This window comes from Mus musculus, chromosome 16 (assembly GCF_000001635.26).
Source record: "Mus musculus strain C57BL/6J chromosome 16, GRCm38.p6 C57BL/6J".
Lineage (NCBI taxonomy): Eukaryota > Metazoa > Chordata > Mammalia > Rodentia > Muridae > Mus > Mus musculus.
The window spans coordinates 5230349-5255960 of NC_000082.6; the positions used below are offsets into that span (position 1 = coordinate 5230349).

Here is a 25612-nt window from a genome sequence, read left to right on the forward strand (position 1 = left end):
CTACCCGAGGGAGGACCAGACTTGCATTATTGGGAGTATAAAAACTTTTTTCCCTATTCAGTCATCATGCCACCATTCTTGGATGAGTATGTCCAGTTTTGCAGAGCCATAAGCCACTGTGCTCTTGCTATTTTTAAGTCTCTGTGGGGTGGTGAGCTGTGATAGGCAGCTTGGTCCCTGGTTGAGCTCAGGCTTAAAACCCTATGACCCAGCTGGTGACTGTCTCCTGCAAGGAATGGCAGGCGTTTGGCTATGCCCCTTAGGGCGCCTGTCTCCTGTCATGTAGCTACCCCCCCCCCCAAGAGAGGTCTGTGGCTATCAGTCACACAGGAGCAGCACCAAGCCCTCCCACATGCAGATAAGGTATCTCTAAGCTCTCAGACCAAGCCTATGAGAAGTACCTGCTGTCAGACCCTGGCCCACCCCAAAATTGTATATAAGAATCCTATCCAGGAGGAATAAAGGTGTGTGAGAACTACTCCATTGTCTGAGAGCTTCAGTCATAAGAGCTGTAACACTGCCGCTTGGGAAGAGGTCTGCTCTCCAGAAGAGCCACCTGAAGCTCCCCGCTGGCTAGTTGGCCTCTCATTGGCCCAGCCTGGCCCAGCTCAGTGCTGGGTGACATGGAGTAATTGAGATGCAACAGAGGTGGAGCCAGCTGCAGCACCAGAGGTGACAGAGAAGACTCCTCCTTCCTGCTCACACTTGCTCCCCTTTGCCTGAACCCTCGCACCCAGCTGGGCCAGAGATCTCCATGGAAAGCCTCCAGTACACAGGCCCACAAGTCTCCAGTGCTCTTATTATAAAGTGAGAGTCTACAATTCTCACAGCAGTGACCAAGCCTGCTCAGTCAGTCAACAGGTTCTCTAGTGCAGGAGCGAGGATTGAAAAGAAAGAGACGATTAGACAATACTGCAGCATGACCCAAGTCAATTCTGAGACTTAAGGCAGGTTTATTTTTTCCCAATCCGATTTTATACTATTTTAATTACATGCAAGTAGTAAGGACAATAAGCACAAATAGTCAAGGAAAAAGCAAGGCAATAAGCAAAGTCCCGTGGTTGATCATTCCAGGGATCACTGTTTCTAAGGGCTTGCCAGCTTGATCAAAATATCTGAGCCTACTTCCTTGTCCAAGCCCAAAATCAGATTCTTGTCTGAAGCCTACTTCTTTTGTTCCACCCTAAAATTAAGATTCCTGCCTGAATTCTGATATAGCTGTCTCATGTGAGGCTATGCCAGTGCCTGGCAAATACAGAAGTGGATGCTCACAGTCATCTATTGGATGGAACACAGGGCCCCCAATGGAGGAGCTAGAGAAAGTACCCAAGGAGCTGAAGGGATCTGCAATCGGATAGGTGGAGCAACAATATGAACTAACCAGTAACCCCAGAGCTATGTCTCTAGCTGCATATGTAGCAGAAGATGGCCTAGTCGGCCATCATTGGGAAGAGAGGTCCTTTGGTCTTGCAAACTTTATATGCCCCAGTACAGGGGACTACCAGGGCCAAGAAGTGGGAGTGGGTGGGTAGGGGAGCAGGACTGGGGAGGGTACAGGGAACTTTCGGGATAGCATTTGAAATGTAAATAAAGAAAATATCTAATAAAAAAAATTCCTGCCTGAACTTACTTCCTTGTCATGGCCTAATGTCAGATTCCTGCCCCAAGCCCATTTCCTTGTCCTTGGCCAATGTCAGATTCCTGCCATGCAGCCCCCAAAGCTCCCCACACAGCAGTACTTTTCTAGCTGGCAAAGTCAGGAACTCTAGAGTTCATGCCACTATCATTATCTTATGCATCTCTTTCTTTCTCCCTTTATTGCCCATACTTAAAAAGTTCTCCCTTCCTTCCTTCCTTCCTTCCTTCCTTCCTTCCTTCCTTCCTTCCTTCCTTCTTCCCTCCCTCCCTCCCTTCCTCCCTCCCTTCCTTCTTTCCCTTCCTTTCTTTCTCTATAACCCATTGTCTATTCGTCTCTCCCTAAACTTGAGTCTCCTTTTTCTCCTTATAAGCTGAAAGCCAACAAGCTTTAGTGAGCTTTCTGTTTCTGCCCCTCACAGCTGAGATTATAGGTTTTGTGGTGACATCCAGCTTGTTACATGGGTGTCAGGATTTGAACTCCTGTCATGATTGCAAGTAAGAGCTCTTAACTGCTGAGTCATTTATCCAGCCCCTTATTTTTTTGAGTTCTTGTCATAAGCTGCCCAGGCAGGTCTTGAACTCTCTATGGAGTCGAGGATGACCTTGGCTTCTCCTCCACAGTGCCAGAATTACAGGCTATACTATGCCTGCTTCCTCTCTTTTGTATTTGAATTGTTGTATTCAATGTGCATGCATCTTAACAAATGAAGAGATAAACATTTTGCTTAATAAATTTTCTCACTGGAAGGCACCTCTGCTAAAGAGCCAGAGGCCCTATGGTCTCTTGCCTTCTACCAACAAAGATCGGTTTCCATGTGTAGCCATGATCTTGTTTATACATTCACTTCTCAGGGAATGGCCTCTTTCCTCAACAAAACTAGGAAATTCATCCAAATTGTTTTTATTTATTTAGTGTACAAGGGAGGTGCTGTGTGTGTCACAGCAGGAGCGTGGAAGTCAGAGGATGTAGAGAGTTGATTCTCTCCTTCCTGAGATGGTACCCTACTTTAGCATCAAACACCTTTACCTGAAGAAAACTCATCAGCCTCTCATCTAAAATTTAATCTCTCTTGTTAGATTATTAAAGGCAGCTACTGAGAGAGTAGATAAAAGAGGCTGGGTCTGATCATAGCCGAGACAAGTTCATGTACGGTGAGGGTACATTTTTGTGTAGATGGCTAAGATACTCACAGAAGATGAGATATGGCCTCCTATAGGGGTAGAAATGACTTCACAGTCCGTAAGGGAAGCTGAGAAGTGTACTCTAGCAGCAGGTAATCATTATCATCATTATTATAGTTTGAAATTTATCTTAGCGGTCTTTAAAAGAAGTTCTTAGACTCCAATAAAGGTACAGCTTTACTTTCACAGGGGAAAACACACTTCAGAGAACTTGGCATGGCTAAGTCCATTCTTGGGCTCCTTAAGTAACTCTTCAAAGGCCTCCTACCCTTTCCAGGCCCCGCCCCCCCGTTCAGAGCCCGCCCCCATCTTCCAAATTCTCTTTCCTTTTCTCCCAGACCTCGCCTTATCCAAGGCTCCGCCTCCTCCTTCGTAAAGAGGCGATTTCATAATCACCTCCCCCTGGGCAGGGTCTGGGGTGTGCGCTTGCGCATAGCGAGGCTTCCGGGCCCGGTCACGTGCTCGGCGCCGGCCGGCCAAGATGGCAGCGTCCTGCGTGGCGCTGCTGGTTCTGGCGCTGCTGTTGCTGGTGCTGCTGCTGGGCTTGTGGAAGCGTGGGCGGCAAACGGGCAGGGCCCGGCACATGGTCGTCGTGGTGCTGGGCGACGTGGGCCGCAGCCCCCGCATGCAGTACCACGCGCTGTCATTGGCCCAGAGCGGCTTTTCGGTGACGCTGCTGGGGTTCTACAGTGAGTGGCGGGGACCTGAGAGGGAGGCTCAATCAGGAGCCTTGACTCTCCCTGTTTTGGGACAGAGGCGGGAGCAGCTGTGCTCCTCTCCTGCCTGTTCTGGTCTGGACCGCTGTTTTCTGGTGTCTGGGAGCAGCGGGCGTCAGTCGCCGTTTACCATACGTGAGGACTACAAATAGATCGGTTGCAAAAGTGTCTGTCACTTGCTTTGTTTAGGTAGTGCACAGACAGGCTGCAACCCTGGTGTGTGAGACCTTAGTGCTGGTCACCACTTCCTCATGCTGCCTTTGTCACTGAGTTGGCAGGCTGAATGTTTCTTCACATCCCTTGTCCAGCCGCAGAGCTTTTCTTGCTGTGGATGGTTCTCTTGTCCCCTAAGGTGTAGGCAGAGGTGTCCACTCCCTCATCATGTCCACGTGGATGATTTTTCAGGGGTTCACTCTTACTATGCAGCCTCTAGCTGGTTTGGATCTCACTATGTAGGCCAGAGTGTCCTTGAACTCACAGAGATCCACTTGCTACTGCCTTTAGAGTGTTGGGATTAAAGGCATGCACTTTAGTAGCCCCTCAGGTATCCAACCTTTTGACACAGTCATATGAAATCTGCTAGCATGTTGGGGACATTCATAACTATCCTCGAACACGTGCTGGGCACCTCAAATTGGATCTGCGAACTTGGGGGTGGCCCAGCTCTATCTAAGGGAAAGTGGAAATAGCCCTTATTGGTCCCCGTGTGGAGTGCTATCCTAGGGCAGACTGCCATCCAGGAGTTCTACTCTTTATCAGTTAAATTGGGTCCCTATTGCATGCCAGTCATCAGGTTAAATTAAGTAGGTATGATGAATGCCCTTCGAGGGTATTCTATAGAAGAACACAAAGTGACCTCATTTTCTATTCTGGGTACTGGGGACCTGTGAGGTTTTGATAGGTGTTATTTTCCTTCCACCTTGTTTACTTGAGATGGGCATGCTTTGTAGCACATGCTGGCTTTGAACACTTTATCCTGCCTTATCCTTCCAAGTACTGGAATTACAGATGTGAAGGAACACACCCAGCTGACTGTAACTGGCTATTTCTGATACCTGAAAGGGCTCATTTGCATTTGCAGACTCCAAACCTCGAGATGAACTCTTGCAGAATGATAGGATTCGGATTGTGAAGTTGACAGATCTGCGGGGCCTGGGAGGTAGGACCAGTCAACTCCAGGTTCTTGACTAGGGGTAGGGATGGTTGCGTATTGGGAAGATGAAGGGACTCTCAGTGCCAAGAGCTCTTTTGTAGAGACAGATGTTTTCTGACTTGCAGCTGGGCCCCGAATTCTCCAGTATGGAGTCAAGGTTGTATTTCAGGCAGTGTACTTGCTGTGGAAGATGATGCGCATGGACCCTGCAGCCTACATCTTCCTCCAGGTATGTGCCAGCTGCTCTTTCCTTCTGTGAGAATCACCATTATCATAGCAGGTCTCTTGCTGGTCTTTTAAACATGCACACATCGGGTTGTGGGTGTGGCTCAGTGAGGTCTTGGATTTGATTTCCAGCCCACATACAAAATGAACAAATTATTAAATGTATTTAATACTTCTGTGTGCATAGCCTATAAAAACATGGGGAGGGCTGCTGCACTCGTGAACTTGCAGCTATACAAGACCGGGGCAAGGCTGCCAACACTGTAGCATGGGCGGGGGGAGGGGGGTGGATTCACAGGGGAGCCGTCCCTAGCTAAGGAGCTGTTGGCAGTTAATGGTTGTTGGGGGTGGAGGTTATTTTTCTTCTCCAGTGTATCCACTAATAAATGGCCCATTCTTCAATAAACAACCTCTCACTTAGGTTATTATAAGCAACTGTAGTTAAACTCAGTCACTAAAGAAAAAAAAAAGATGAGACCAGGAGGGAGCACTTGGAGGGGAAACCGGTACAGAGGGATGACTGACAGGTGAGGAGGGAGCTAAGGAAGAGAGTGGGGAGTGATCAGAATGCATCACACATACACAGTCATGAAACTGTCAGGTAATAAATACAGTAATAGGAAAAACAAACGAGTGTGCAGGCTGCCGGAGCAGTGGCTCAGTGCTCGGTTGCTGTTCTTGCAGAGGACCCAGGTTTCACTCCCACCATCTACAATAGGAGTTTACAGCTATCTGTAACCCAGGTTCCAGGGATCCAGCACCCTTGTCTGGTCCTCATGCTTGGGTGGCAAATTCTTTACCTACTGAGCCATCGTCTTAACTCAAGAGCTCTTGATCGATGATGATTTTGGGGTTTTCAGATTGGGCAGTTTGGTTTCTTTATAACTTCTTACTCCCTTTGTTGTTGTTAATGTTTTTATGGTGGAGGGGATCTTCTTTCTGCCCCCGGGCTGATGAGAGCCTTTTAGGTCATAGTTTCTTTGCTGTGTGGTCACTCCTCTAGGCTATATGGGCCATAGTCTATGCTTCCTCCACTGCCTGAGTCTCCTTTTCCTAGAACCCTCCAGGTCTGCCTGCTATTGCCGTCTGCTGGTTTGTGGGCTGCATTTGTGGGAGCAAATTGGTCATCGACTGGCACAACTATGGCTACTCCATCATGGGCTTGGTCCATGGCCCCCGCCACCCCATTGTGCTGCTGGCCAAATGGTGAGAGGATGTGAGTGGTTCCCCCTGAGTCCTCATTAGAGTGGGTGGGAGAGAAGGGCCTGGGTGAGCAGGTTGGATCTAGAGCAGGGTCCTCAGTTCCACTCTGATTCTGGCTGCCCATCTCATTGTGTGCTTCTTGCTCTGGGGTCCAGCTAGCTCTGTCCTTTCTCTGTCCCTGCTGGGATTGATTGTTGTTTGTGGGACCAGCAGACCAGGCAGCTCCTTCCTGTCACAGCACCAGCTTCGTGCCAGGCTCCAGGCCAGGTCCCGTTTTTCCCCACTCTGTCTCCATCACCCCCAATTATGGTGCATTGTAAAAGTTAGGTGAGTGGGCTGAGAGTGATGCTGCCTCTTGCTGCACAGGAAGTCATCAGGAATCAGCCCCTGGAGGCTGCACTCCAGAGCCAACTTGTAGCTGGAGGGAAGAAAAGGCTGCCGTACTCTGGTGGTAGCTAATGAGCTTTCTCACTCCGGTGCCCAGACTAGCTTCGAATTTATGTTGGTCCTCGTGCCTCAGCTTTGTACACTCTGGGATTACAGGCACGATAAACCACACCCAGTTTAGTAGTGTTAACTTTTTTTTTCTTGAGACAAGAGTTTCTCTGTGTAGCTCTGGCTATCCTGGAACTCACTCTGTAGATCAGGCTGGTCTCAAACTCAGAGATCTGCTTGCCTCTGCTGGGATTAAATGTGTTGGCCGCCACCAGTTAGCAATCCTACTTTTATGCATTTTTTTGTAATTAATTTTTCTAGTTCATTTTATTCTTAAAAATTACTTTAATTTCAAAAACAAAACAAAAACAACAACAAAAGACAGCTGTGTGGTGGTGGCACATGTGTTTAATCCCAGTACTTGGGAGGCAGAGGCAGGTAAATCTCTGAGTTTAAAGCCAGCCTGGCTACACAGAGAAACACTGTCTCAACAAACAAGCAAACAAAATTACTTTATTTTATATATGAATATTATTTTTATATGGCTGTTTTGCTTGCACGTTTGTCTGTGTACCATGTGTTTGTCTTGTGACTGCAGAGGACAGGAGAGGAGATCAAATCCCCTGGGATTGGATTTATAGATGGTTGTGAGCTGCTGTGTGGGTCTAGGGAATTAAACCCTGGCTCTGTGGGAGAGCAACCAGTGCTGAAGCAGCTCTCTGGTCCCTAAACTTGTTTTTGTTTTTAAAGATTTATTTATTAAACTAGTTACACTGTAGCTGTCTGCAGACACACCAGAAGAGGGCATCAGATCTCATTCTGGGTGTTTGTGAGCCACCATGTGGTTGCTGGGATTTGAACTCAGGACCTTCGGAAGAGCAGTCAGTGCTCTTACCCGCTGAGCCATCTCACCAGCCCCTTAAACTTGTTTTTTTGAGTCTCATTTATTGTAGGCTGGTTTTGATCTACCTTTCTAGTGCTGGGATTACATGTGTGCACTGTCAATATTTATTTTATGATGTGCTGGGGATGGAACCCAGGACTTTGATGTATTATGGGCAAGCTCTCTACCAATGGAGCTACATCCCTACTCATATGTATATGTGTATATATACATATATGTCCATAATACACACATATTTTGAGACTGTTTATTGTGACTGGCTTCATATCATATCATAGGATGACCGTGAATTCTGATCCTCCTGCCTTTTTCTCCTCCCTTTTTCAGTGTTTGGATAGACATGCACCACCATGTCCCATGTTTTAAGCACTAGAGGTAGAACCAGGGCCTTGAGCTTGCCAGGCAAGCTGTCTACCAGCTGAGCCACATTCCAGCCTGAAGCTTAGTCCTTGATTTGCTCTCTCTCTCCCTCCTTCTCTTGGGATGAAGCCTCGACATCACTAAACTCCCTTCATACCACAATGAGAGACAGCTGCAGCCCCGATTGTGCCGGGAGGCTGAGACTTGGTTAAGCAGCCCTTATTGGGTTTCTCCTCTTTATTGCATGAGTCTGGATTTGTGGGGATTGATTCCTTTTAAAGTAATTGTGTAGGCTGAACAGTGAGAGGAGAGGAAGGTTTGAGAGAGTAACTTACTCAGAGCTCATGGTGCATTCTGACAGGTTCAAGGGCCCTCGCTCTGCAGCCTTTCCACTGTCTAGGAGTATCAAGTCATATGGAGGCTGGGGTGGCATCTAGGCTCATCCTAGGGTTCCATGCTGATCCCCAAGATATTTTGTAGGTATGAGAAGTTCTTCGGGCGCCTGTCCCACCTGAACCTGTGTGTGACCAATGCTATGCGGGAGGACCTGGCAGAGAACTGGTGTGTCAGGTATGCAGGGCTTGGGATGCCCATTAATCCATGTGCTTTGAGAGCTTCAGCACAGTCCTGCAGCCCTGTACTGAAGTACTCAGGCCCTGGGAGATGGTTACTGGTTTTGAGAAGCCAAGGGGGAGGCAGTAGACTTTTTTCCTCTCCCAGCTATGTGGCCTATAGGACATTTTCTTGCTAAAATATCTGCACCATTCTAAGGAATTTTCATTTCTTGTCTCTTGGATTTTTCCCAAACTCTCTTGCTTTTTGGGATCCTGCTGTGCCCTCTTGCTTAGATTTTTTTTTTTTTTTTTTTTGCCCACTCCCATCTCATGTCAGGGCTGTGACGCTCTACGACAAGCCAGCATCTTTCTTTAAGGAGACACCCCTGGACCTGCAGCATGAACTCTTTATGAAGCTGAGCCACACGTACTCTCCTTTCCAGAGCTGGTATGTCTCTCTCCCCTCTTTCTGCCGTCCTGGTCTCCTGCAGACTTGTGGATTCACTCATCTAGAGGCAGCAAACTAAAGCTATAGCCTGTCACCTATTGCTGTAAAAAGGTTTTATTGGAACACAGCCCACCCATTCACCTCTGTGTTGTTGTTGGTTGTTGGAACCCTGGTATAGCGGTGAATGTCTGTAATCCCAGGACTTGGGAGCCTGAGGCAGGAGGATTGTAAGTTTGCGGCCAGCCTGGGCTACATAGCAAGCCCTTCCCTTCCCTTGAAAGCAGTGGTTGCTCTCAAATTGCAGCAGTGGAACTGCATATCACAGCAGTTGATGGCCCAAAACCGGAAGGATCGTACTCTCTGGCCTTTAAGGAACAGCCTGCTGAGCCCTGGGCTATCTTGTCCTGCTGTCAGTGGGTTCTTGTTGGGCAAGGGACCTGAGTGTCCCCTGGGCATCTCACTGGGCAGAGAAGGTACCTGCCCATGTCTACTGTGTGCTCCTAGGAACCGAGCATGGCTGGGGGAGGTGGCCGAGTATATCCTTACTGGGATGCTGAGCAGGCAGGGTGGAGAGCCTATGGACGTGGCACTGAGTAGTGGAGTGGCTGTTACTCATGTCATCTCAGTGCTAGCAACCAGGAGCTGTGAAGTCAGTGGGGTGCAACTTCTGTGGCCTGCCTCTGGCTCTGTTTTTGTGGCACAATGTCTAATATCTTATCTCTTTTGTCTGATTCTTCAGCTCAGATCCCTCACATCCTGACACAGAGAGGTCGGCCTTCACTGAGAGGGATTGTCAGAGCGGGGTTGTGAGGCGTCTGCATGGGCGGCCAGCACTGCTCGTGAGCAGCACAAGCTGGACAGGTCTGCTTCCCCTGGCACCTGGGCTGTGTGCCCAGCTTGCTTTGGGATCCAGGGATGGGTATCTGAGAAGGGTGGGAAGTTGGGAGGCAACTATGACTCCTTTTCTCTCCCTGTAGAGGACGAGGACTTCTCCATCCTGCTTCGAGCATTAGAAAGTAGGTGTGTGGCTGCATCAGCAGCTCAGAACTTGTTAGGGGCTACTTCTAGGTCCCTACCTGGCCTTTTGTGGAACCCTGTCATGTGGTCTGCCCCGGTGTCATGGGTAGGCCTGTTTGAGATGTTGGGGAGGGCATGGAAAGCTTACTGCTCTTATGTGGTCACTGAGTGGCTAGACCCTCAGTCTGATGTATCTTGAGACTAGCAGCCCCTGGGAAGCAGCCCTTCACTTCTTACCTGTTTTCCCCTGGTTCTTGTGTCTATTTTAAAAATAGAGTTTGAGCAACAAGCACTCACTGGAGACAGCCTCCCTTCCCTCGTCTGTGTGATAACAGGTACTAACAAGAACACCATGGCATGGTTGTAGAAGGGCGGAGGGTGAAGAATGGGCACAGGGCCTTTACAGGACATCTCTGTAGACACTGTCTTGTTGGTCATCACCAGAGTTCTCCAGGGTAGTTCTCTCTTCCTCTTTAAGATCTTGCCCTTGTCAGGCAAGTGCTCTACCACCCAGCTATACCTCCATACAAGTTGTCCAGGCTGGTCTTGAACCTACCCTGTATATCAAGGCAAGCCTTGATATACTAACCCACTTCAGCCTCCCAAGTAGCTGGGACGGGCCTCTGTCAGTAAGCCCTTGGGGTGGTGTTTCTACTTTCTACTTGTTATATAGAGAACCTGATGCTCAGAAAGGACTCAAGAGTAAAGATTTCGCTCTGGGGTGGTACTACTTAGCCCAAACGCTTCCCTTTCCCAGAGGATTTCTAACTTCTGTAGGTTGGAGGCAGTATGTCTTCTGTTCATTCACAGGGTTAGGCAGCTACATCCTCCTGTTCCCTTCCAGCTGAGTTCCCATGGGACCCTGTGGGGAGTCAGGCATGCTAAGGATGGGCTGTGTCACTGGTGCGGGTGGAGATGCTGTGTCCCTGTGCCAGCTGGCTGGGGTATGCTTAGCATCCAGCCATGGGATGTCAGGGTCTGAGGTGGCCACTGGTGGGGGTGGTCCTGGGAAAGGGTCATCGAGTATCAGCTGGAGCAGCAGGATCTGCCCACCGGCAGAGGTGGACAGTGGCCAGGGCAGTGACTTTGCTTCTCTGTGAAGGGAAGGGACCGCTCAGAGAGCACTACCGCCACCTCATCAGCCAGAAGCACCTTCAGCACGTCCGGTTCTGCACCCCATGGCTGGAAGCCGAGGACTACCCACTGCTTCTAGGTGAGAGGGCGGGCTGCAGGCGAAGGCAGAAGCCACGGTGCTCCACGGTGCACACAGTGCACACAGTGCACACAGTGCACACAGGGACATGTTACCAGTCTGTCTGCTGCAATTTTTGAGACAGGATCTATGTAGCTGAGTTTAGCCTTGAGCTTGTAGCAAAGCCTTCTGCCTCAGTCCTGAGTGCTGAGATTACAGGTGTGCAGCACCGCGTTTGGACTTTTCGTTCATTTGTTTGTTTGTTCTTTCCGAGTAAGATTTCAGTGTATAGTTGAGGTTGGTCTTGAACTTGTACAGTGATCTTGTCTTCGTCTCTCTACTGCTGGGTTTACATGAGTGCTCCACTCGCCAGTTGATACCTGATTTTTGCTGGATTTGTTGTAGATCCAGTTTCTTTGATTTTATTATTTTTCAGTTTTTGTTAAGGTTTTACTTCTGGGACAGTAAAAACTTCCCTTGATCTCAGAGAGATCCAGTTGCCTTGGCCTCCCAAGTGTTGGGATTAAAGGCCTGCGCCACAGGCCCAGCTCTGCCCTATAGTTTTAATCTTGAGTTGTTAGAGGTTTGCCACTCTCTAGTGATTATTTGTTGTGTTTGTGTGGGTGTGTAGGTAACACACTTGTGTCATGGCAGGTCACAGCCCTCAGAGGACAGGTTAGAGGAGCTGGCGCTCTGCGTTCCTTGAGATCCAGAGACGGGGCCAGGCCGTCAGCCAGCACCTTCTGCTAAGGCTGTCATTTTTAAGTGGTCACTGGGTGGTGGTCTTGAGCAAGCCAAGTGAAGCAAAATCATAGCTCTGCTATCACAGTTTCTCCTTGAACAGACATTTCTCTTTGAAATGGAATTATGGCTAAGTATGAACAATAAATCAATACAAGTAAAAACGAACAAAACCAAAGCAACTATTAGGCAGAGTCAACCATGTTTTAGCCTCTGGTTAGGCTGCCTGGCTTCTTGGTCAGTTTATGCCATTTGTGTTTGGGGACAGTCTCAGGGACAGCTTCTGATTTCCACTCATTGTTGGAGATGGGGGTGGGGTGTCACTGCATAGGCCTGGGAGAGCGTGTCCTAGTGTTTTGACTGTCTTTGCAGGGTCAGCGGATCTGGGTGTCTGTCTACACATGTCCTCCAGTGGTCTGGACCTGCCCATGAAGGTGGTGGACATGTTTGGGTGCCACTTGCCTGTGTGTGCCGTGAACTTCAAGTGGTAGGTGCAGATACCAAGCCTTACTTGGGGCATATTCTAGAGCAGCAGTTGGCCCTGTGGTTCTGCTGCACTCCAGTGAAGGTCAGTCAGCTTGGTGCGACCACTCCATGTCATGCCAGCCACTGAGGTGCAAAATGGTTTTAGGATGTTGGAAATATGAGGCTGTAGTCTGGAGGCAAAGGCAGGATTCCGGAGCTTGAAACTAACTTGTGCTACTCAGTAAGTTCCTGTCTCAGGAAAAAAACTGTAGTAAGGAGCATGCTGAGTGTGTCTCTACCAACATGTGGCTTTCTTCTTATCCCTGCTCCACTGCCAGGGTATTAGATGCCATTTAGAGGGGATGCTCATGCGGACCATATGCAAACACAGCAGCTTATGGGACATAAGGAACTTGAGCATCTGTGGATGCACAGGGGCTCCAGGAAGGAGGCCTGCACAGAGTGGGACGGGCACGGCTGGGGTTTGCTCATGGCTAGCATGCTACTCAGGCTTACCCTGGGAGGGGGAGGTGGGACGGGCACAGCTGGGGTTTGCTCATGGCTAGCATGCTACTCAGGCTTACCCTGGGAGGGGGAGAGGGAGGGGGAGGTGGCCAGATGCGCTTGCAGGTGCCTTACTTTACCTCCCTGCTCTGTAGCCGAGCTCTTAGGACTGCATTGGATTATCACACCAGTGCAGTTCTGGGACTCCACTTCCCCGGCCAGGGCGGATGTGAGCACAGAGGCTGCAGCTTGGCAGCTAGGAAGCAGCCTCTGGATGGGAAAGCCTTGAGTGAGCCAAGTTCAGGGACTGTCAGGATCAAATCTCCCAGTGACTCTGAAAAGCTACCTTAATGTGTGGAGCCACGTTCAGACATGCTGGGACCCTAGCTCTCAGGTTGGAGTGGAGAAAAAACACAGAAACCATCTCAGGCCACCTTCCCTTCTCCAAATCAGCCTGGTGGTTTGACATGTGCCCTTGTAGGCTTTTCTGTCCAAATACTTGCGCTCAGAACAGAGGCCTATTTCACCTGAGGGGTAGAAATGGCTCCGCTCGGTTCCCTTTCTTCTCCAGCTGGCTCTCAACTCCCTTGCTCTCTCTGCAGTCTGCACGAGCTAGTAAGACATGGAGAGAATGGTCTGGTCTTCAAGGATGCTGAGGAGCTGGCAGCTCAGCTGCAGGTACTGGGTCTACTCCGTCCGTGTGGGGCTGGGTGGTTTGAAGCCTGGCATTGCCAGCTGCACGATCCCTGCTTCCCACACAGGGACAGCTGTGGTAGAACTCTGGGGTGTAGAGGAAGGGAGCAGAGGGCTCAAAGGTAGCTTCTCAGCCTGGGCTGTCAGCCAGTCATTCACCTTGCCAGGGGAAAACATACATACCCCTGCCTGCCACGTGTCCAAAGATGGAAGCTGTGCTGCCCTTTAAGGAGGGTGGGGGCCAAGGGAGCACCCGCTGAGGGGTCTATCCTTATAAAACTAACGTCCTCTCATTTCTGTCCTTAAGTCTGGGTAAGAACTGCAGTAGCATCTGGCATGGATGGGAACACTAGCTGTGCACATGCGCACATAATCTGAGTTCCAATAAAACTTTATTTACAAAGGCAGGTGGGCAGGACCCAACCCGTCCCTGATAGACACACTAAAGGCTTCCATCTTAACTGCATCTGCAGGGGTGTGTTGAGGATGGGAGGGGAAACTGAGAGAATAGCAGGTGGAGGCTAGCCATTCTCTAGGGCAGGGCTGTGGGTGAGTAGATGAATCCATCAAGTGTCGAGTGAGCGGAGGGGCACCACTGGACACGAGCAAGGAGGCCGGGGCCTGGTGCAGGGAGCTGAGTTCCAGTTTTCCTGTTTCCCTAGATGCTTTTCTCAAAGTTCCCAGACCCTGCTGGAAAGCTAAGCCAGTTCCGGAAGAAACTGCAGGAGTCGGGGCAGCAACGCTGGGATGAGAGCTGGCAGCACACTGTGCTCCCTCTGCTCGCTCACTCACAGATGACCCCCAGGCCCCATCCACCCTGTGGCCACCCTTCCTGCCGGGGCTTTTGAGTGCCCCCTAGTGGTCATAAGCCTGAGGACAGCAGTGGGCGACAGCTAGGATCTGGCTACTGATCTGGCAGCTCTCTTCTGTTCTGAGCACTTCTGTTACTTCCAGTGTCCCTGCCAACTTCTCAGTCCCTGGGTTTTTGTTTCTGGACTTGTCACATCCCTTGCGTTCTGGTTCTGCTGTGAGCTCTGGGATAGCCTGTGTTCACTGGGTTTGGCTGAGCAAGGCTGAACTGTCTGACAGGACAGTCATACTTAATAAATGTATATATTTATTTGTACAATGGAAGTGTTTGCTCTGAGCCTGTGTCCACTCGAGATGAGCTGCTGAGGACAGGCACCAGCACTCAGCCTGTGCTTACTGTACACTTGTGCTGTTATTTAACATTCCTGCTCAACAGAAGCCTTTCCGCTTTCCGCTTTCCCATGACAGTCATTTTTCTTTTCTCTTCTTTCCTTTTCTTTCCTTTTTTTTTTTGGTTTTTTGAGACAGGTTTTCTCTGTGTAGCCCTGGCTGTCCTGGAACTCACTTTGTAGACCAGGCTGGCCTTGAACTCAGAAATCCACCTGCCTCTGCGCGAGTGCTGGGACTAAAGGCGTGCGCCACCATACCCGGCTAGTCATCTCATTTTTCAAATCACCTTCAAACACCATGGCGACTGGTCAGCACCAGCTTCAGGATTACGATGGCTGAATGCTCTTCGTAAGGGAACAGTTTGCCAGTGTGAGGGGGCACCTCTTCCCAGTAGATTCCAGCACGGTCTAGATAAGAGTACAGAGATCTCAGGAGGGCAGTTGACACAGGTGTGCTGTGTGTTCAAGCTGATTTGCTTGGCCACAGGTTTCCAGGCCCGGGTAGATGCTCTATGGGAGTGTGTATCTGTGGGCACGCTTGGTCTAAAGGTAGAGGCAGAGGTTCTGCTCCCATGTTCCCCTTTATTCCCTAAGCCCCAGCAATCCTGTCTCTGCCCCTGACGACACTAGAATTACAGGTACTTACAGCCACAACCCAGCGTTTTAAATGGTGGTTCAAACTTGGGTCTTCTTGTTCGTATGGTAAGTAAGCACTTTTGCTTACTGATCTCTCTGTGGCCACCTCTCCTGTTGGGTTCCTTGCCTCTCTGCACCTGCCTACCCTGTCAGTTGGCACAAGCAGAGATCAGCTATGATCTAACTCAGCTGCCTGGCTTTATGGGGTTTGCAATTACTGTGAGCCAAGATGGTTTAACTAGTATTGTGTTATAAATAAAGCTAGTAGTTTAGAGAGTAGCACAGGCAAAAACCCACCTGAGTATAAGTTTGCACACATTCTACAAATTCCTCAGTTCCTCCTAGCTGTAATTTTTAAAAAGTATTATGGATGGAATCCAGCTGTGCACATAGTAGATAAGTATTCTACCACTCAGGTAAGTGCTCTGGTCCCCATAAAGAGTTACTGAAGTCAGACACAGGCTGGCTGCTCTGTGGTCCCCTCTGCCTTTCATAGGGAAGATGTGTTGCAGGCTCTCTCTCTCTCTCTGTGTGTGTGTGTGTGTGTAATCATCTGAAGGACAGGAAGGGCTCTTAGTGCTCCATCAGTGGATTCAGGTAGTGTTCACCTGCTTGTCTGTGCTGACTGGGGGTGTCTGTGTGTCCGTCTGTTCACAGATGCTGTGGCAGGTGAGTGGATAGTTGCTGACTGGGGTGTCTGTGTGTCCGTCTGCCCACAGATGCTGTGGCAGGTGAGTGGATAGTTGCTGACTGGGGTGTCTGAGTGTCTGTCTGTCCACAGATACTGTGGCTGTGAGTGGATAGTTGCTGACTGGGGTTCTGTGTGTCCGTCTGCCCACAGATGCTGTGGCAGGTGAGTGGATAGTTGCTGACTGGGGTGTCTGTGTGTCTGTCCACAGATGCTGCGGCAGGTGAGTGGATAGTTGCTGACTGGGGTGTCTGTGTGTCCGTCTGTCCACAGATGCTGCGGCAGGTGAGTGGATAGTTGCTGACTGGGGTGTCTGTGTGTCCGTCTGTCCACAGATGCTGCGGCAGGTGAGTGGATAGTTGCTGACTGGGGTGTCTGTGTGTCCGTCTGTCCACAGATGCTGCGGCAGGTGAGTGGATAGTTGCTGACTGGGGTGTCTGTGTGTCCGTCTGTCCACAGATGCTGCGGCAGGTGAGTGGATAGTTGCTGACTGGGGTATCTGTGTGTCCGTCTGTCCACAGATGCTGCGGCAGGTGAGTGGATAGTTGCTGACTGGGGTGTCTGTGTGTCTGTCTGTCCACAGATGCTGCGGCAGGTGAGTGGATAGTTGCTGACTGGGGTGTCTGTGTGTCCGTCTGTCCACAGATGCTGTGGCTGTGAGTGGATAGTTGCTGCAGAGGCTTTGGTAAGGGAGCTGGGCCAGGATAACGTCGCACTGTACTGGGTGTGTGTGTGGAGTGCCTTGGTTGGCATGCAGGGACTGTGGGGATAGTTTTGAGTGGGTGGGGTATAGTGTGGACTCAGCCCAGGTGACTTGGCCACTCAACCTGAGTGCTTCAGTGTCTGCACAGCTGAGATGGGATGGTTGGATACATCTCAGGTGCTGGAGAGGGGATGACAGAAAAGTGTCATTTGGGGTTCTACAGATGGTGGGGTCCTTATCCCTTTTCTAAAATCACCCTTAGCTTCTCTTCTAGTTGCAGAGTGCCCAAAACAATGGCAGCCAACTGCCCATTGCCTCTGCAGGCCAGGCTGTGCCTCAGGTAAATGTCACCACAGAAAGAGAAGGATGCTGAGGAGCAACGGCAATGTCAGCCCGGTTTTTAAGCCCTCCTCATGACAGAATGGTGGCCCACAGGTCGGGAACTGACCCAGCTCTTCGATGAACAGCTTGCCTGTGTCCTGGCTGCGGATAGTATAGGCTACATAGACATCAGGAGCGCTCTTCCTCTGGCAGTCCTCGAGCATCTTCAGGACCCTGACCAGTGACAGTGTCATCTCCCAGCAGTACAGTACATCTAGGAAGGAAAGGCTGTTACTGAAAGGGCCTCCCACCAGGTGTGAGGGGGTGGCTGGTCTCACTCTGGGGGCAGGGCTTGGGAGCTGCAGTATTAAGATGTGTGTGTTGTTCCTTAGGAAGTGTCCCAGGTGAAAGGCAGGCCCCAGGAGGAAAGGCCTCTAAAGACTGGAACCTCCTGTGGCCCTTGCTCACTTAGAAGCTTCATGATGAAGCAGATCCTAGCCTGGCTTTGGGCTTTTAGAGGGTACTGAGTGTGGGGTGTGCTGTTTGCAGTGATCTCTGTTGTGATAGGGGAGGAAGACTCTAGTGGCCCAGGCAAATCCTTTCTTTCAAAGACTCCATTCTGTTTCCTAAGAGGCTGGGGCTCTCTTGCCATCTCTAAAGGACACAGGACAGGGACTTAGGACCCAAATGGTTGGCAGCCAAGGCCACATGGCACAGTGATGGCACATCTGCATAGAGCCAGCATGGGCAGTGTGGTTGGGCCTGCCACCTCATTTAAACATGACCCAGGATGGTACTAACAACAGGTGGAGAAGTTGGATGCGGCCCTGAGAGGACCACAGGCTACATGGCCAGTCTACCCCACCTAAAGATCCTGGGTGGCTGTTTGTCACCAGCAGTGGAGGGCAGTCCTTGTGGTGGGTGGAACTGCTCTAGTGTTCATATAGGAGCAGGGAGGGAACTCAGTGGCCTCAGGGGGCTGTGGCAAGGTACTCCAGGCCACCTAGTGTGCTGCCCTGACACCTGTCCTGCTCATCTCAAGCCCTCTGGGGACAGCTGGCTGTTCATGGACAGAGCCCCAGCAGTGAGAGCAGCTATCTCCACAGGGACCTGAAGCTCTGGAGTATGGGCTGTCACGTCACTGAAAGCCCAGGGTGTCTCTTTGGAGTCCTGCTGGTCCCTGCCTGCTCCACCCACAGCTTCTTCCTGCTGGAATGAGGGTTGCTGCTGGGGCATTACCTGCTGCAATGACAACATCTGCCTGGAAGGCAGAGAGCTGAGAGGCTGTCACCTCGTCCCAGTCCAGCTGAGCCACTGTCACCTTCGAGCTGCCTGCGTCAATGGGGGTGTGCGGCTCTAAGGAGAAGCCGTTGAGGAGAACGTTTCCACGGAGCTGCTCAAGCACTTGGGCATGACAGTCGCTGAAGATGTATGCTCTGGGGCAGCATGCCTTGCAAATTGCCAGGCCTGTAAGGCCAGCTCCACTGCCTAGCTCCAGGATAGTCCTGAGTGAGAGATGGGGACCTGTGTTCACAACTGCGCCAGCACCAATCACCTTAGTGCCCTGCTCTATGCCCCAGGGTCACCTGTCAGTGAAGGCTGCTGGGTTCTCAATGGCCCATTCTGCCAGGTAGAGAGCAGCGTCCCATGTAACCAAGCCTGTGGTGCCATGGGACACGATGGCAGTGCTCTCAGAGAGTGTAACTGAGTTTCCTGAAGGCTGCAGACAAGAAGGAGAATGAACAAAACCATCAGAGTATGTCTGGTGGGACCTAAACCATAGCAAGTGCTGAGCAGAATGTGATATGGGGTAGAAGGCTGTAGAAGGCACTCAACAATGGAAAGTAACGACCTCCCCACACCCGGCAATGTGGGGACCTCAAGGATGTGATAAGTGCAAGGAGCCAATCTCAGGTTCCGTGCTGTGTGATCCCCTTCATCTAACACCTTTAGACCCAGTCACAGAGAAGAGTGTGTGTGGTGGACAGGGGTAAGCACAACACAACACTCATGTTTCATACCAGCAAATAGCTCCGGTGGCACTGGGTGGACTCTTGGGTCATCAGAACCTCTGCCAACGCCTCATACAGTGCATCCAAAGGCTCCGTGGGTACAGCCTCATGCTGGGAACAGACAGCCTTAATTCAGAGATCACACTGACTCTTGTAAACAACCATTCCGTCCCTTGCTTCTGTCTGCTTTGTGAATAGGATTGGGTAGCTTTCACAGCATTCGTAGTGCTGGTGATGGAAGTCAAGACCGTGTGTACATGCTGGGCTGGCATTGGACTGCGGAGCCAGGCTCCAGCCTCATCTTATTGGATTTAGAGGGGAAGTTTGGGAGTGGGTGGTATGCCAGCATTTGAACAACTTAGAATTAAAATTAACAGAATTAAAAGTGCAGTGGTAGGGTGCCTCAAGGACAGGTGTGGAGAGAGGGCAGGTGGATCTAGGAGAGCCACATTGCCCCAGAGGGGTGCTGCTGTTCTTGTGAGCCCCAGGCTCATAATGCAGAGACTTTCAAGATGCCTCTTGGTGCCGTTAAGCCATGGCTTCACCAGGCCTCACAGCCCCGTTTCTCCTGGTGCTACCAGGGTCTACAGAGGTACCAGGGTGCTGAGGCCCAGGACTAGAATGGTGCAGAAGCAAGGATGACAGCTGTGCTGAGCCTGGTGGGCAGCTGCTTGCTTCAGTGCTGACTGAAGCTGGCCTGCTGCTGTTCTCCATGGCTGTCTAGAGTGGCATGGAGCAGGTCTGGATATGCCCTCCAAAGGTGCCTTGCAGAGGTTGGGGGGATTCTGGCTAGCAGCCTAGTTGGGAGAATAACAAGATACTAGCTGGGAAGGGACTGTAAGAACAAACTTCCAACAGGGGCGCATGACTGGTAGGATGGGGGAGGAGGAGGCATCCTTCATTCACTGGCAGGGATGTCTGGTTGAAAGGAGAACCTTAGTTTAGGAGGAGAAGCTGCTGCTGAGAGCCCTGGCTGCTCTCCTCTGTACTCTCCGACCATGTTCACCAGCCCCCTGCAAGGAAGCTCTGACTCAGAGCTTACACAACAACCACAGGGCAGGGAGGGGCTGCTGGCACCTGGGGAACTCTGTACCCCACTATGTGGCCTGTCCCCAGCAGCCACTGCCCATCACTGACCTTTTTGATGAGCTTTGAGAGAAAGCAGCGGGCATACTTCACAGAAGGTCCGTGCTGCACACACACAGGGTGCTTCACAGTCTAGACGACAAAGGACAAGGTGGTTGCTTGCTCTCTGTGTCCTAGAAGCTTCACATGATTGGTGGGGATTGACGTTCCAGCAAAGATATGCATGGACAATGTGGGTATGTGCCCTGGGCATCTCCAGGAAGTCTTTCCTTAAGAAGGTCTTGCTAGACAGCATGGACTGGTCTCAAATTTGCAATCCTCCTGTCTTAGGTTTATAGGTTCATGCTGCCATTCCCAACTTAAGAACAAGTTTTACGATCTTTCTTTAAAACATTTGGACGTAGTAGCATAGCTCTGTGTAGGAACCTGAGCTCACAGGGCCTTTCCTGCCCACCCAGCCTGGCAGGTGGGAATGATACTAGTTTGTTGTGAGGGTCAAAGTGGGCTATCTGACTTCACAGATGAGGTGAGGGCCCAGTGGCAGGAACCAGAAGTCTCAGATGCCTGTCGTCCTGACTATGAGGCCTAGGTGGTGAGGAGGGTTGGAGATGGAACGGAACAGGCAAATATGGAAGAGCAAAAGCTTTGCCTAGAGAGGAACTCATGACTCAGCAGAAAGCTTCCAAAAGTGAGGTGCAGGCTCTTCAGCCAGGGAGAGCAGTGTGGGGTAGCTCCCAGGTGGCTCTGACCTGGCAGTTTTGAAAGGAGGTCAGAGGACCAGCAGAAAGTAGGACATGGAAATGGGTTATGGAAGGAGGTATAGTTTGATGCCTTGGAACGACCACAGAATCCCCTTAATGCCCCTTAATATAGCTCTTCATGTTGTGACCACCAACCATAAAATAATTTGCCACTTCATAACTAATTTTGCTACTGTATGAACTGTGATGTAAATATCTGTATTTTCTGATGGTCTTGGATGTCACAGAGGGGTCACAATCCACAGGTTTCGAGAACCATCGTTCTAGTCCCTGTCTGGGCTCTAATCATTGCTCCCTTAAGGCCTTCAAGGGCTTCCCACTGAGGGCTCATTGGTGGATAACTCCACTAGATCTTAAAGGAGCGTGCTGAGTTTGGTTGGTCACCCATGGGAGGCTGTGAGACAAAGCCTGCCTGCCTCCCCCTTCATCTTTCTGATACAAGATAGCTTAGACTGAATCTGCATTGGCCCTGGCTCAGCATAGAATTCCTGGTCTAGGCTCCTAGGGTGGGCTCAGCTGCTAGGTTGTCACAGGATTTTCCCTCTCCTATTGCATTAGGGCAGTGGGAGGCCTGTGACAGGACAGGGAAAAGGGAGGTGAGCTAATAGTTGCAGAGACAGGGAGCATCTTGGGGGGGGGGGGGGGGAGGAAGATGGCAGTAGACGTGAATCATCATAGCTATGACCAGCCACGGGTTCTTATATCATAAAGGTTAGAATATTGGGATAATTTGTCCAATCTAGGTGGGCAGCTTTTGTCATTATCAATTGGTTCTGAAATGATTGTATTAGAATCTTGTGTACTGAGAATTTATTGGTACATAAATCTGACTGGTTAACTAATAAGCACTGAGCCTTGTTTTTACCAGATTACTGGGTATTAAACCATGAGGATGGCGGGTCTATTTGGTTACTGGAATGTGGGACAGAGTTGGTGGGACCCAGCCAAGAACATAGTGTTGTGGCCCACCAGTGCTGGTACTAGAGCAGGAACGACGTGGCCCGGCGGGGCTGGAGAGTTAGCGGGTTGAGAGAAGCAGGAGCACGGAGAGTTGGTGGAGTCATTTTGTTTTTTTCAAATATTCCCCGCAACAGCTAGGGACAAATGTCTTCCCTGAATTTGTATTCAAACATGCTCCTTCTGGGGAGGAAGATTACAGTTTTCCCTGCTGAAAGTCACGACCCTCAAGGTTAAGGCACAGGACATGGTGGTGTGGCTTGTCCAAGAGTAGGCAAGATGGGCTCTATTATTATGCAAAGAACAACATTTCAAAGCAGTTAACTAATGCTGGAAACAGTCATATGTCACCTGTCATCTCTGGTTCAAGACTTCCCAGAGGGTGTGGGGTGGAGAGATGGCTCAGTGGTTGAGAGCACTGGCTGCTCTTCCAGGGGACCCAGGTTTGATTCCCAGCACCCATGTGCTAGCTCACAACTGCCTATATTCCAGCCCCAGGGAATCTGACACTCTTTTCTGGATTCCAAGGACAGTGAATACATATATTTCTCTGTCTCTCTCTCTGTCTCACTCTCTCTGTGTGTCTCTGTCTCTCTCTCTCTCACACACCAACCTAAAAGTTAAAGCCATCTAGAAAAAAATGGCATAGTATCGTTCCATAGAGATAAAGCCTTAAAAAAAAATCTCCTAGCTTCCCTCATCTCGTGCAGTTTAAATTAGAATTTGAATTTCTTATTCATCCACTAAAACCAAACATCTGTCTGTAGTGCTATGCCTATGGGTAATGCCAACACAAGTGCTGTTTTTGTTCTCTGGACACTGGTGTTTGGAAAGGATACTGGCAAGGCTTGGGTCTGCTGTCTGGGGATGTTGGGGCTCTTACCCTCTGCAGAATAGCCAGCAACAGCTCAGAACCCGAGGGGTCCTTTAGTTTTTCTTCTAGGCTCTGTGAGAGAGAGAGGAGAGAGAGAGAGATCATCTCAGGGACATTTTCTCAGCAACAGTACACTCCTGTGGAATATTCCGGTAAACAGTATAATCCTAGGGGCTAATCCTAAGTAGAAGCCACCAGAGGTGAACTTGCTCTAATGTCACGGGCCACATATGGCTGAGTATGAGAAGACCGTGTCCCGATTCACATCAGATGTGGCTGCCCAGCCAGAAGTCATGGGGTCATGGCAACTTTGGGGCTGAGCTGGTAAGCTGGGAACAAGTTACAGCGTAAAGGCCTGAGATCTGCTCTCTAAGCTAAAATGGAGACTCAGATGTGTGGTGCCAAGCCTGAGGACGGCATCTTTGACACAGGGACTATAGCTACAACTCCAGTCAGGCAGGTATGTGACACACAGCAAGCCACTTTATGTCAATCAGGTTCTCTACAATCTGCCTTGACCCTTTTCTGAGCACAGCTATACAGTGTTATTTCTGCTCCCTGCACTGTGGCCACAGCAGCTGGCTTGCTGCTCTTAAGCACGGCAACCATGTTTCTACCACAAGACCTTTGCTCCCTCTTCTCTGAGACCATCCCTGGGGCTTGGGTAGCAGTTCAAGTACCTCTTTGGGGAGGCCTTTGATGACTCTACTTTGTTTGTCATTTCCTTGTTTATTTTTTCATCCGTCTGAGACAGGGTCTCATCTTGTAGCTGGGGCTGGCCTCTAATCCACAGACTCTCCTGCTTTAGGACCCCAAGCTGTGGTTATAGGCATGAGCTGCCACACATGGTTTTGCCTGGTGTCTTCTGGTTCCTTACTGTTTTAGGGCTGGCTTCTCATGTGTTATGATGTGCCCTGGTGTGCAGCTCATGGACGGCATTCAGTAAATACTTACTGACCCAGTAACTGCTAGGAGGCACTCAGTGCACTTCCACAGTCAGGTGGAAGTCAGGGTTTGTACCCACGTACTCCCACAAAGTGAGATACAGGAGGGGCTGCCAACAGTATACAGGAGCAACAGTAATCAGGCGGTTAAGTCCACAATTCGTGTTCATGATAGTCTTTAGGTTCTTGGTAGAAGCGCTCTTATGTTCATTCTCCTATACATAAGCTACAGTTTGGGGGATGGGGCAGTATGACTCCCTAATTTGGAGCTGTGGGACTCTCCCTTTCTACCTTGGTTGCCTTCAGCAAAAGGATTGTCAGTCTGACAGCTTATACCAGCCTTGGCTGCCTGAACACTCCATAAACACCCTTAGACAACCAGACCTGATTGTCATGACTGCTGAAGCTGCGGGCTCAGCCGGGGCTGTTTGAAACTTTTTGCTGTTACAAACCTGGGTGTACAGTGTATTGCTCTGCACTCATTTCCTGTGGGACAGAGGGGAGCACGCCCCCTAGTGGCGTAGCGGAAGGATGGCTGGGATGGAACAAGAGGCAAAGCCGTGATTGGTTCAGACACCTACACAGCCTGCTGCTGTGGTCAAAGAGGGAGTAGACTGTAAGGAACCCTCCCGCGCTACCTCCTGGGAAGAGTCTCTTGCCTACTTTAGTAGTGCGGGCTGCGGGGGTAACAAGGAGAAAGCAGACCCAGTCAAGGCTCAACAGTGGACGGCAGAATTGTAAAAGCAGACAGGCTGGCCATGGTCAAGAGCTAATGAATCCGCACTTCCAAGACCTGCACAAGAGCTGTATGTTTCTAAGGGCTGCTGCCAAGGGCTGAAGAAATCCAATACCTTGGCCTGCTGGGAAGCTCGCAGCCAAAAATGTCCTAAGAACTCCCGGAGGGCCAAGGGCCCTACACTCAAGAAACCTGCAATTACTGGTCTTGTCTGCCTACAGCCGGCACAGAAAAACACAGTCAGCAGAGATCAGCACTCCCAGAACTTTTTGTCTATCTATGATTTCTAGCTGGGCAAAGGAAAAGAAGTCCAGCTGTTTAGTAGCAAGAGGCTGCTATCATTGTATCCTTTACTGTATTAATTAGAAATGATGGCACAGAGATGTAGCCTCTTGTAAAGTCCCACAGCACACAGGGGGTTGAATTAGAACTATAAGCAGGAAGCTGGCCTCCCCGGCCAGAGCTCTGATTCTTTCCTTCTTAAACTCCTGGTCAAATGGAGTGACCACAGACGCCAGTGCTGTGCACTGTGGGTGACCCTGAGCAAGTACTTAGCACAGCACATGAACTATTATTACAGTTGACATTGAATAAGGACTTATATGTTATTCGGGTTTCGTTTTGCGTTAAGACCAGAGATATTTTATGTCGATGAAATAATACAACTACCCAAACCACCCAACGAAACCGGGTAGACTCTGGAGGAATACAAATCTATAGTAACTCATGCCGGTGAGCTCACCGCACAAGAGTTAACAGCGAGGCACGCTCTAAAGGATCCTCGCGTCCGAGCTGCAGGTCCCCAGGCCACAGGGAAGCACCATTTTCAGTCCGAACTCCCTCTGAGACGGTTCTGCCTGAAGCCTGCCCTTCGGATGGGGACCTGGCCTCCTTTTCAGGAGAGCGCGGCTCTTGCCATTTGAAGACGTTTAGTTTTTCAAAGTTGTTTTGCAGTCGCCAAGATGACCGATTACTGGCTTAAAAGTTGCTAAAATAATCCAGCCCGGTTCGTGACCCTGTAAACCCTGCCGGGGAAGGGCCCGCCTGCCTCCCCCAGTCCAGCGGTGAGCAAAGGCGGCCCGAGACTCCCGGCCCCGCCGCCCGTGGTGCTCGACCCTGATACCCGCCGCACGCCCGCCGCCCACCTGCCAGGGAAAGGAGGGCAGCGCGCGAGCCGCCAGGAAGCGGCGCTCGAAACTCTGCAGCAGAGACGTGGCCCCCTCGTGGTCCTCAGGCGCCATCGCGGGGCAGGGCCAGGGTTGCCT

The 25612-nt window shown here is 50.4% G+C and overlaps 2 protein-coding genes across 3 annotated transcripts; one reads left to right on the plus strand and one right to left on the minus strand.

Moving 5' to 3' along the window:
• The first annotated feature begins 3272 nt into the window (after positions 1–3272).
• On the plus strand, positions 3273–14561 carry Alg1 (asparagine-linked glycosylation 1 (beta-1,4-mannosyltransferase)). Of its 2 annotated transcripts, NM_145362.2 has the most exons (13): positions 3273–3509; positions 4618–4695; positions 4815–4918; positions 5972–6120; positions 8297–8386; positions 8708–8818; positions 9558–9679; positions 9796–9834; positions 10111–10170; positions 10938–11048; positions 12141–12255; positions 13340–13415; positions 14093–14559. In NM_145362.2, exons 1-13 carry the CDS (start codon positions 3302–3304, stop codon positions 14276–14278), a joined length of 1449 nt encoding a protein of 482 aa, NP_663337.2. In that variant the 5' UTR covers positions 3273–3301; the 3' UTR covers positions 14279–14559. The 2 variants fall into 2 exon arrangements, with proteins under 2 accessions (NP_663337.2, XP_011244162.1); XM_011245860.2 differs by lacking the exons at positions 3273–3509; positions 4618–4695; positions 4815–4918 and having other exon boundaries at positions 6047–6130; positions 14093–14561.
• Positions 13807–25608, minus strand: Eef2kmt (eukaryotic elongation factor 2 lysine methyltransferase). The gene is made up of 8 exons (NM_027446.2): positions 25493–25608; positions 22677–22739; positions 20127–20207; positions 18999–19100; positions 18564–18697; positions 18217–18482; positions 17105–17251; positions 13807–15037 (listed from the first exon to the last, which is right to left on the minus strand). The coding sequence occupies exons 1-8, from the start codon at positions 25586–25588 to the stop codon at positions 14919–14921; spliced, it is 1008 nt and encodes a 335-aa protein (NP_081722.1). The 5' UTR covers positions 25589–25608; the 3' UTR covers positions 13807–14918.
• Between the last annotated feature and the right edge of the window lie 4 nt (positions 25609–25612).